This window comes from Salarias fasciatus, chromosome 23 (assembly GCF_902148845.1).
Source record: "Salarias fasciatus chromosome 23, fSalaFa1.1, whole genome shotgun sequence".
In the NCBI taxonomy this organism is placed as follows: Eukaryota; Metazoa; Chordata; class Actinopteri; order Blenniiformes; family Blenniidae; genus Salarias; species Salarias fasciatus.
The window spans coordinates 27,907,543-27,919,932 of NC_043766.1; the positions used below are offsets into that span (position 1 = coordinate 27,907,543).

Genomic DNA, 12,390 nt, shown 5'->3' on the forward strand with positions numbered 1-12,390 from the left:
TTGAGCCTGTATTCAGGGATCAGTGCAGACTGAAGTGTGCTGCAAACGATGTAAAGTGTCAGTAAAAGTTCATTTCAGCTGCAGAGCTTAAAGTCTGAGTGTTTTGAATTGATGCCTGGGTTTGATGCAGATGTTGGCTTTGAGGCTTACTGTTTTTGCTTGCTAAAGTAGAGTGAAGGCTTAAAGCAAAGATGGGAAGTTCCTCAACTTTCAGGGATTTTTTTTTTCAACATATCATGTGTTTAGTAAGTTTCTGACCTCCAGGTGGAGCCATTACAGTACATAGTGAGTTAATAATTGAAGCAGCTTTCCCAATCATGCATGACAGATGAGCCAGTATTTTTATATTTGCTTATTTTCATCAGTGTTTTCATAATTTCCAATATTTTAAGTTGTATATCTTAACCCTTTAGGCTTTCCTTTAATGTCTTATGTTCTTGTTGTCTTATATGTTCATTGTTATTCTTTACATCTTTTCTACAGATCTGACGATGAGAAAGAAATGCTTCAGTTGGCTGGCTGAGTTTTTTTTAACTGATTGTGTGAGAATGTGTAAAATAGCAAACAGTCAGTCATTTAAAAATGCCGTATTTCATTCACAAAATATAGCAGTATGAAAGAATCAGTTTAGCGAGGAAAAGCCAGTTAATTATATATTTTTTTTCAAATGAACTCAAGGACTCCAAATTGAAATATTGCATCAACTTTTTAGAGAGACAGAACAAAAGTCCTGATAACACCTGACTTTAAAGGTTTATGACATGACGATATAGATAATATAAATACGTGTTTGCAAAATAAAGTGTTTTATTACTTCCGCTGAGTTCAACCTCAAGTTGTTTTTACGATTCTGTTGATTAAAAATATTTTCAGAATTTATTTTCTCAAATAAAATTGAATAAGGAAGTAGTAGTTTGTGAGATCCCCACAAAGGCTGATATGTAGATTTAAACTAACTGAACTGTTATTTTTGAGTTGTTGTCGTCTTTAAAAGAAGGACAGGCCCCTCTGACACCCACCCAAAAGTTCACGCCTATCTGACGCCACACCCGCTCTGGTAGCCGTGCCTCTTTTAAATTAACAGAAAGAAGATATGCGGATAAGTTTTTGCATGTTTGTTGTTTGGTACAGTGGCAACATTTGTCATTAAAGTTTGCAACATTTTCTGGAATCTGCTGGTCTGATCATGATTTTTTATTTTTTTTTATTTTTTTAGCATTAATAAGCCTTCACGTCTCGTGGGACGGGAAACATGGGGAGTCGGTGGAGTCTCAGCTTTTGTCTCTGCATCAGTTTCCTTTCAGTTTTCGACTGAGGCGCTCTCACGGGGCAGTGGCGACCCCAAAAAGTGGAGTTGACGCAAAGCTCCAAAGCTCCTCCCGCCGCCAGCCTCGGCCTCCTCTGACTGGCTGAGGCACCGTGCAGAGTTCAGGTGCAGGCTGAGAAGGTCAGGAGGCCGGGAAAAGTCATCCTCGCAAAAGCGGCAGGAGGAGGAGGAAGAGTAGGGAGTGCTACGAGGAGGCGAGGAGGACAAGGAGGAGGAAGGCCAGCAACATGGCGGAGGGCAGAGCCACGCCGCAGCCGCCCGTGGTGTCATCAGTCAGGAACGGCTCCGGAGACTCGTACACCGAGTCGTCTGAAACAGGAGCGAGAACAAAGAGTCAAAAACTGTTCCTACTGCGGTAATCCGTCAAGGGCTCCACCATGTGACTGTAATCAATGTCGCTGCAACAAGTAACTAGTCTCTCTTTATTTTGAGGAACTAGTAATGGAACAGCTCTACTTTTTAAAGAAGAAACCAGTAAGAGTAGTACCGGTAAGTATTAGTGGAGTAAGTCATTTCATTGCCAAATACTGACAAAAACCAGGTTCCTTTAAAATGTAACTAGTTACTAGTAACAGCAAACATCTGAACACTAACCCTGACACTTAAACGCAAGTTAGATAAATATGATAAAGAATTATCAAGTAATGACTCCACACCAAATAACAGATTACTTTTTATTTGCAGTAATTAGTAGTTATACTCAGAATTTTTTAACAAATCAGCTAGTACCTGTAATCAATTTCTGAGCAACATACACATCACTTTTCAAACCAACTAATCACTCTTAGCCAGTAAAGTAAATTTCAACTGGTAACTAATAACCATGTATTTATTTAAACACTAACTTTCAGTTATTTCTAATATCAATTCTCTAATGAGTAAACCGGATGACTAAAAATCAAATACAATATAATAATATAATAAAACCCTGAAAAACACAAGGATTATTTTGTCAAGTAACTAAATACTGCAGTGCAATGACTAGTAAAGCAACTCTGATACTTGAGTGAAATTAACCAGTGCATGTGATCAATAAGCACCATTCAGGTTATTTTGCCAAGTAATTAACTCCACCGCTATATCAACCAGCAAGTTTTATGTATCACTGTTATGAGGCAGTAACTTTAAGTAATTCGTAAAGTAACTCCTCTAGTATGTTAATCATTGGCTGATACCTTTAAGTACTGACTTTCAGTTCCTCTTACTGTTGGAATTGATGTGTTGATCTCTTGTAACATATCAGACAAATTCAGTGGTTCAACCATCTAAAGCATTAGGAATACACCCTGATCAGAATGGTTAGCCCTAATATAGAATAATAATCCTGCAATATGAAAAAAATATTACCGTAACATAAAGTATAAGGTAATTACAGCTTCAGCTGCTGTTATTGTTAAATTCATATTGTTCCTCAAACCACAAATGTATTAAATGGATCTTTAATTAGCTTTTGTCCGCTTTTATGTTTGTTCATTTAAAAAAAAAAAAAAATTAATCCACCCCCACACATGACGAACACTTAAGCGCTCAGTGAGTTTACGCCACTATATCAGCCTCCCCCTGTGGCCATGAGGAAAGCTGAATCGGCTTTCCAGCCAACGATGCTGTATTAACGTCATTTTCTGTGGTGATGGGGAAATTCTCTTAAAAGCTGTGAGGAGGAAGTGCTTGGCGCCTCGGCTGTGACAGCTGGGATTCTTCTCACCTCCCAGTTTCAAACTGACATCCACAGCTAAATCTGAACAGAGGGAGGACTCATTAAGGATTCACAGACATTCTGACTGAGCTCGATGACTCTTCAGATGTCGTCTGAATTTCACTCCTCTGAAACTTTTATTAACACGTTACAAAGAGTTGACTCGGGACTGTGGAGTGAACGTGAACCAGAGGCTAGCCAGTCCTGGAAGCTAACTGGATTTGGATACTGGTTAGATGTACAAGCTGACTGGACATAGAACCACTGAACTGAGAGGTTTTTTTTTTTTTTTAATATATATCTCAGATGGTAGCTGGACCATAAAAAAAGGAAACTCCATCCAACCATTTTCAACCACTTATCCGGGACCGGGTCAGTAAAGATACCCAGACTTCCCTGGCCCCAGCCACTTCCTCGGGCTCTTCCGGGAGGATCCCGATTCGTTCCTAGGCCAGCCAAGAGACATAGTCTCTTCAGCGTGTCCTGGGTCTTCCCCGGGGTCTCCTCCAGGTGGGACATGCCCCAAAAACCTCCCCAGGGAGGCGTCCAGGAGGCAGAGGTGCCCGAGGCACCTCAGCTGGCTTCTCTCGATGTGGAGGAGTAGCGGCTCTACACCGAGTTCCTCCCTGGTGACTGAGCGCCTCACCCTATCTCTAAGGGAGCGCTTAGCCACCCTAAGAAGAAAGCTCATCAGAAGTCCCATAAGCCAATAAGACTCAATCGGATTCCGTCTTCAGCTGGACGGCAGCCCTTACTTCTAGTGTCCACCACCAGGTTCAGGGTTTGCCGTCACGGCAGGCACCGGAGACCTTAGGACCACAGCTCCGAGCAGCTGTTTCAATTATGGAGGTGGAGAACATGGTCCATTCGGACTCAATGTCCCCAGCCTCTCTCTGGATCCGGGAGAAGCTCTCCCGGAGGTGGGAGTTGAAAACCATGCTGACAGAGGGTTCCGCCAGACGTTCCCAGCAGACCCTCACAACATGTTTGGGTCTGCCAAGTCTGTCCGGTTTCCTCCTCCGCCAGCGAATCCAACTCACCACCAGGTGGTGATCGGTCCACAGCTCTGCTCCTCTCTTCACTTGAGTATACAAAACATGTGGCTGGAGGTCAGATGACATAGCAAGTAAATCATCGACCTCTGACCTAGGGTGTCCTGGTGCCAAGTGCACTTATGGACACCCCTGTGCTCGAACATGGTGTTTGTTATGGACAAACTGTGTCTGGCACAGAAGTCCAATAACAGAACACCACTCGGGTTCAGATCAGAGAGGCCGTGCGTCCCAATCACCCCCTTCCAGGTCTCACTGTCACTGCCCACATGGGCGTTGAAGTCCCCCAGTAGAACAATGGAGTCCCCAGTCGGAGCACTGTCCAGCACCCCTCCCAGGGACTCCAAGAAGGCTGGGTACTCTGCACTTCTGTTCGGCCCGTAAGCCGAAACAACAGTGAGGCACCTGTCCCCGACCCGAAGGCGCAGAGATGCGACCCTCTGGTTTCACTGGAGTGAACTCCAACACATAGCGGCTGAACTGTGGGGCTATAAGCAAACCACCTCGCCGCCTCTCATTGCGGCCAACACCAGAGAAGTGGAGAGTCCAGCCCTTCTCGAGAGATTGGGTTTCAGAGCCCAGGCTGTGTGTGGAGGTGAGCCCCACTATATCTAGCCGGTACCTCTCAACCTCCCTCACAAGCTCAGGTTCCTTAACCCCCAGTGAGGTGACATTCCGTGTCTCTAGAGCTGTGCCTAATTTTCGGGTGGCCGGGCACCCTGCCGTCAGCTGCCACCCAAACTCATCAAATCATATTCAAATGTTGGCTCCTATTGGGAACTTGGGAATCTGGACTCAAGGATGTGCTGACTGAATGCTAACTAAACAGATAAGTCAAGTGATTCCAAATTATATTTATTATTCTAAAATAGCAGGATTTTGAAGGTAAATAGACAATAAACATAACTAATGTTACTGTTATTATCATTATTATAATAAAGAAAATTAGGTTAATAAAATGTACTAGGTAACAGGAAATCAAACTAACAGACATGCATAGTTATTTCATGGAAGAAAATATGAAAAGAATTCTCTGTCTATTGATCTTCAGAGTTACCAAAACTAATTGTGGACCAAGGAGTTAAGGAAATGCAGACTATAGGGAGTTAGAGGCTCATTCAAGGTAATTATTAGGCAATAAATCCTTGAATGATTTTCAATTCAAAGTTAACCAGATGAAAATTATCAAAATCATGAAAATAATTCTACTCAGAAGTCAAATTCCTTTTTTTTTTTTTCAAAAGATAATTATTATCGATGCAGTAAAGTGAGAGAGTCAGACACAGACTACCAAAAGAGCCTGGAAAACAGGCTGGTGTGCAGTAAAACTTCTTCCAGCATTAGAGATCCGGATACCATTCAAAGATTAACAGCCCTTTTCCATCAAATGAAGGAATGCTAATATTTACTTCATGTTTTATAGATTTTTACTGTAGGATTTGCACTACTTTGATGACATGAGATATTTTCAAACGGATTCAATAAAAAAACAAACAAAAGGTCTTTATGACTTTTGTCCTCAGGCCACTAGAGGGAGCTCACTTCTGTTGATCTGCTGGTTTCAAGTCTGAAATGGATTTCATGACATGTGAGTGTTCTATCACCACGACAATCACAGTGGATGAACGAGGATGACAGTGCCCATGTTTGGAGGAGAGTTTGAGTATTTCACAGAGTTTGATGTCAGAAAGGCAACTTTAAATGCTTCAAATTTGAGCTTGTTCACAAAAGAAAACTTGTGGCACTCACTGGTTGGTTTGACGTAGATTTTGAGCTTCAAGCAGGGTTTTCCGGCCAGGTTTGGATGAGGTGACGCTACAGAAAAACACACAGGGCAGAGATAAAGATTAAACACTCCTTCTGATATGAAACAGCTGCAGAAGCGCAGCACAGGAACACTTACTTTAAGTTGAAAATCAACTGGATGAGAAGATGAATTTAACAGCAGGGTGAAAATCGTGGCAGTGGATATTGGATGATATGCACCAAAAGCGACACAGTGAACTCTGTTTTCTGGATGTTGTGCTTTTTGACCCTCTGAGCAGCCTTAGCAGCAGCAGCAGCAGCAGCAGCTGTTTGACCTGCTGTTCATGTTTCTGCTCTCAACCTGCAGCACGGTCATTAAGTGTCATTTAAAACAAACTGCCTGTGTCTTGTCTCTGCTGGACGCCTTTCACTCCAAATCAGACACAATTTAGCAAATGTTTTCCAGCTTGGAGGATAAATTACATCCAGACGGAGGAAAAAGCCAGCAGCTCATGTTTCTGTGGGATTTCAAAGCTGATCTTATTGCCAAAAAACTTGATTTTTTTTCCCTCTGAAAAACATTCAAATTAACCTGCATTAAACCTGTGAATGAACCTGATGAACTTGCTGTTATACATTAAAGCAACAATTAATTGAGGATGCAATCAAAGCGTGGAGTCTGAGCACAGTTACAAACAGATTTTAAGTTAACAGAACTCAGAAGCTAAAAGATTTACCAGCTTGCTGCAAAATAAGTGAGATTAAAGCCAAATAATGTGACGGGACTTTGATAAAACAGAGATGCTGGCTGTGACCTAGAGAAAAGTAAATATACATAAGAGAGATATGAAATCTAAAAGAAGCTAACTGCAGCCAGAGCCCACAAAGACCCACATGATTATTTACAAAATTCATTCAAGAGTGCGGTGACAGATTCACTTAAGCACACAAACTGGAAAATATTTGACCAGACCAGATTTTGAACCAACAACCTTACTGAAGCAAGATGAACAATGACACCACTCCAGAAGCTTGATCCAGAAGATAACCAGACCAGCTCAGAAAACCTCTGATAAGATCCAAGTGGACTAAAACAATGCGGAATAATAAAGAAAATAATCTACAGACGCTAACACAGAGTTACCATCTTTTGATTTACAGAAAAGAAGACACCTGAGCCTGCCTCCAGATGCCTAATTGATCATTTTAATCAATTAAAAAAAAATACACTGATGGATTGAAAAAAAACAAAGCTATGTTAGAAAATGTCTAAAAGCAACGCAGCACATTTAGATCGGCTTCCCAGAGTTTATTCAACATGTTCTATTATGACTGCAGTCAGTTCGTTAAAGAAAATTAAAACAGCTAAGCAGTAGCTCTCTTTTCAGATTGAACTGGGCAAATACGCTGCATAAAAGAGTATAGCGTGTGGGGTCCTGAGAAGTGGTGTTTCCCAGAATGCCTTGGGTATCATGCAATCAATAAAAGATTAGTTATTTGTTACTGACATTAAGCAATGTTTGTATGTCCACTGTGTTGATTATTTGAGTGTGAACATTGATGAAATTTGTCATCATGTCTCAAAGGACCTATATCATGCAAAATCCACTTTTTTAAGGTTTTAAGCATGCCACAAAGTTGATTTCCCTTAAAAACCACCCCCAAAATGTTATTTCCTTTCATCCACGCATGTCTGAGTAATCTCTTTCAGTCTGCTGCTCTCTACAGCAGCCCCTCCCTTCGGGTAGAAAACAGCTAGTTTGAAACTCTTCAAACCTAAGTACGTCACAAAGTTGAACTCCTCCCCACCACTCTTCTCCCACCCCAACCCCGCGCAGACAACATGCTCACTCTCCTCTGACCAGCACGCAGCTGATTAGCATTTCCCACTGAGGAGACATCCCACCCCCAACCCACCCCCACCCGCAGGCCCTCGGCAATCAGCGTTGCCGCTTTTTATATCTCCGATTACGGAGAAAAACTTTAACCATCGTCTGAAAGCAACAATCAAGGAAGAGCAAGAGTCTGAAGGGTCTGCGCTTGGTGAGTTTCTTACAGGAAAAGACGTTTTCGCGTGTCTTTGCATGTAGAGAAGCTAGAGCTAAAGAGCTAAAGCTACCCTTAGAGAAGCTAACGCATGACATATTTGTTTTGAAGCTCTGATTGGTTCAAGTACGCTGTTAGTCAAAGTCCACAGGGGCAGAGGCGGGACTTTCAGTGAAACAGAGCGTTTTCTCTTCCAGGTTTCAGAATTAGCCCCCGAAAATCTTTTATTTAACACAAAATGACTTTCCCTTAGCGTCAAAAATAAACTATTACCATGTTAATGCCAATAATAGGGTTTGGACTAGCTAAACAAGCATGATACAGGCCTTTTAAATAAAAAAATTAAAAAAAAAAGTCTTTTAACAAAGTCAGAATCTTGTTTTTTGAAGCCCCTGAAGCAAAGTGGATTTTAAAGTCAATGAGTGAGAGAAGCGAGGTGGACAATCCAATCTAGAGGCCCAATATCCACGACCTTCGACTTCTATGTGCTGTTGGTGCCAATTCACTCCTATCATAGACTTAGTGCAGCTCAGCAGTAGCATCAGCAGTACTCACAGATGTAGTAGTACTCGTGTCCTGGCCTGAACTCGAAGCCCAGGCTGAAAGGCGTGAACAGCTGGAACTTCTCGGAGAACTTGAGGGGCCCGTTGGGACTCTGCGGCCGGTTACACTCCCAGCGTTTGAAGCCCTTGCGGTGGTGGTCGCAGGTGGTGTATCCATCGTAGTTCACCATGTACAGTATGTAGTGCTCCATGCGCTCGGCAGACTCCGCCGTCTCGTAATGAGGACAGTAGATGTCCAGGTAGTCGTTGATGGCCACCTCCACTGTGTACTCCCCCCGAAAAAACCTGCAGAGGTTACAGACATGTTGGTTTTGGATTTTTATAAAATGCTTAAACCGTTAACTTGTAAAGGACTCCAAACTTCATTGACTTGAACGGGCTGTATGTGTTCAGGAAGAGTATACATATGTAAAAACATCACTGTTCTGTCTAGTGCGAGAGCAGCTTGCCAAATCATTGAGTTCAGGTGTTTGAGTCACTTCCATCTCTACAGGTGTATAAAATCAAGCAGCTCAGCATTCAGACAATTTCTACAAACATTTGTGAAAGAATGCGTCGCTCAGTGCAGAGCTGAGTGAATTCCAGTGTGGTGCAGTGACAGGAGGCCAAGCGGGAAATTTCCTTGCTACTAGTTATTCCACAATCAACTGTTAGCAGAACTATAATAAAGGGGAAATGAACAACAGCAACTCAGTCATGAAGTGGTAAACCACGAAAAATCACAGAGCAGGGACGGCGGATGCTCGGGCTCATAGTGCACAGAGGTCACAGACTTTCTGCAGTCCACAGCTACAAACTTCAAAACTTTATGTGATCTTGAGATGAGATCCAGAACAGTGCGTAGAGAGCTTAAGGATGGTTTCCATTCCAAGAGTTACATCACCAAAGCGTCGGATGCAGTGGCGTAAAGCACACGACCACCTACTCTAGAACAGTGGAGAACTGATCTCTGGAGGGACCAGTCTCACTTCTCCGTCTGGAAGTCTGATGGACAGTCCTGGTCAGGTGTTTCCAGGAGAACCAGACTCGTCTGACTGCACTGAATTAAGCGAGAAGTTTGGGTGGAAGGGGTTTATGAAGTGGGCTTGTTTTGAGAGTGTTGTTCTCTTACTTCCAGTGATAGGAACTCTGAAAGTTTCAATGTACCAAGACATTTTGGAGAATTTCATTCTACCAGCTTTGTAAGAACAGTTTAAAGATGGCCCCTTCCTCTTTCAACCCAGCACAAAGCAAGGTCCATAAAGACCTGGATGATCCCGTTTGACTGTCCTGCAGAGTCCTGACCTCAGCCTGATCTTGGGGATGAACTGGAGCGGAGATTGAGAGCCAGGCCTTCTCCTCCCACATCAGTGCCTGGCCTCACAAACAGTCCAAAATTCCCATCAACACATTTTAAAGCCTTGTGAGAAAGCCTTCCGAGACGAGTTGAAGCTGTTACAGCAGTAAAGGATAGACCAACATCATACGGTTTAAGAACGGGATGGCATATGGATGTGGGAGTTCATATGTGCGGGATGGCAGGTCAACAAATACCTTTTCCCAATACAGTGTATTTTATCGATGAAATTAGGCACCCTAAACTTACTCACCCTTAACCGTGATGCAGAAGCCCACCGATAGAACAGAAAGCAGCAGAAATCAGACTGTCTGCATATGTGATTATAAAAACATTGGACTTTTGAGTTGTGTAGACTGTGTGGTTATAAGGGTGCCTGTGTGCTGCTGAAACAAACCAATTTTATCTGAAAGACTAATAACCTGTTATTCTATCCTATTTTAATCTATCAGACTGAAGTTTAAAAACATTATCTTGGAAATAAGACAGCATGTAGACTGTATCAGAATGAAAGGAATCACAAATTAATTCAAGACAGACATTGAAAATCACATTTGACTCAAACATTTGAATATAAACCTGCAAAGAACAACTGCGCCTGCTTAACAGTGGTCGGCAGCCACAGTCAGACCAATTTCACATTATTTAACCAGAGACACGGTGATCCCCTGCTTTCAGATGTTAAAACGACTCATCAAGACAACGATCTTGCAAGGTCTGCTTACACTTAAGGGTCAGGAAGTTAACTGATGATGTTAAGCCTAAGCATACCTCGCTGCTCAGTGCTAACCTCCAGAGTAATGCACAGAGCGAAGAGCCTTAAACCTCAGCAGCATTCACAGTAAAATCTGATGTATATAATGAAGATAGTGACTGGCGGGTTTAGAAAGATCTGAAAATAAATTACTTTTCAGGAACAATTTTTAAATATTTATCAAATTCTGATGAATAATTACAGGTTTGAAGGTGTTTCTTCCTTTTTTTGTGTTTAAGACCAGTCTTTAAGCTTTTGTTTAGTCAATAGTGAAATGAGTCACCAGGAACATCACTCCCTACTATGCATATTCAAATGTTTTTTTCGTCATACTGAAATAACTTTTGTTGCTTTTGTTACACGTTCAAAATAAATGACAATTAACTATGTTGTGCTCTGTACTAGCAAAAATATAAGAAAAAATGTAACAAAATATAAAACCAGAATGCAAGAAATCTTTCAAAGCCATAAAACATTTCATATTTTAATGAAATGAGTGTAGAAACACATTTTAGTATTTTCACAGTTGCAATGTCACAGTTTTTCCATGTTTCTCAGTGGCCTCTCTGTTTTTTCAGGCCCTCAGCTCAGGACTCCGCTCTCCACCCGATCACACACATGGAAACCATTAATCTCTGCCTGTGTGTGCGTTTCCCTTCAAACGGCCCGAGGCCTCGATTAATCAAAGCTAACTGTTTATCAGAGCGTCGTGGTGTTTACAGGAGGGAGGCTGGACTCACAGCTGGACGCCTTTCCGGTCTGCTGTTCTCTCCTAAATCACAGCGTCTCATCAGCTGCAGCTTTCTCTTTTCTGCGTTCGGCCATGAGCGAATTTAGCATTCGAAGAACAAATCAATGACATTGTCAGAGATATTTTCATAATGTCATTTGTTGTAAAACGCTGAGCTTTTCCTTGAAGGTGAGAAGGTGTTAGAGACGGGAAAAAGAAGGTAGGATGTAAAAGACGCTGCTTAGTTGAAGTAATGAGCACATGTGGTTCAATACTTCCATCCAGAAACTAACTCCTACTGCTTCTCCTTGCAAACCGAATCCGGTCCTGATTCAGTTTGCAATGAGATACATCCTACCCAGAGCACTGACCCACATTACAATGTCTTACTTTTCCCCAAAAAGTACAAATTAAGTAGTTTCAGCAGTCATTGTATCCCAGCAGCCTTTGCCGTATTTATACAGTAACAACAACAGCGTGGAGTGGCGGCTGGGACCAGTTCAACTCCGCCGAGACAGAGCGAGAGAAGGTAATGAGGCTGATACAGGAAAACAGGCACACACACAAAAAGCCGGTGTCAACACCCCGCCCTCGCGGGAATCACTGAGAGAGGAAACGAGCGCTCCCTTTCACAGCAGGTTGATCCCTGCAGAGCAGCCAAACCGAGACGCTCACAGCTGATTTTTTTTCTCCACTTCTGAGGACATGGAGTAGATTTACTTGCAGATTCTTTGTGACTCTGCTTCCTCAGGTCTTAAAACAAGTCCTCAAGTTACTGACTGACCTCATGAGGGAGCTCTTCTTATTACTGAAATGAAACCAAATGGGTTGTGGTAGTTTTACTGGGAGTGTGACCCTGAAAACTGCGGAAACAAACCCAAACCAGGGTGAATCTGACGTTCTAGTAACTAATAAACTAACCACACCAGTTGCTAAAGAAGTAGCTCATACCTGTAATCAAGTAGTGTTTTTTTCAATAACTTGCACAACATGGTATACGAGTTGTATTTACTGAAAAGAGGAGTACAGGTTCTTCATAGTTGATGATCATCACTGTTTGTAACTGTGATTTTTTTTTTCCCAGTCTGTTTTCTGTGTAAACAACACATTTCTCAGACAGTGGATTCTGTAGCTGCTCAG

At 42.3% G+C, this 12,390-nt stretch overlaps 1 protein-coding gene across 1 annotated transcript in view; it reads right to left on the reverse strand.

The window, feature by feature from the left end:
* Positions 1-828: 828 nt before the first annotated feature.
* Positions 829-12,390, reverse strand: part of LOC115382120 (ephrin-A2-like) — an 85,876-nt gene continuing 74,314 nt past the window's right edge. The window contains exons 2-4 of the mRNA XM_030083780.1: positions 8,423-8,715; positions 5,825-5,890; positions 829-1,636 (exon numbers count right to left, since the gene is read on the reverse strand). Of these exons, the coding sequence (XP_029939640.1) occupies positions 1,512-1,636; positions 5,825-5,890; positions 8,423-8,715 (484 nt within the window). The 3' untranslated portion in view covers positions 829-1,511. The remainder of the gene's footprint in view (positions 1,637-5,824; positions 5,891-8,422; positions 8,716-12,390) is intronic.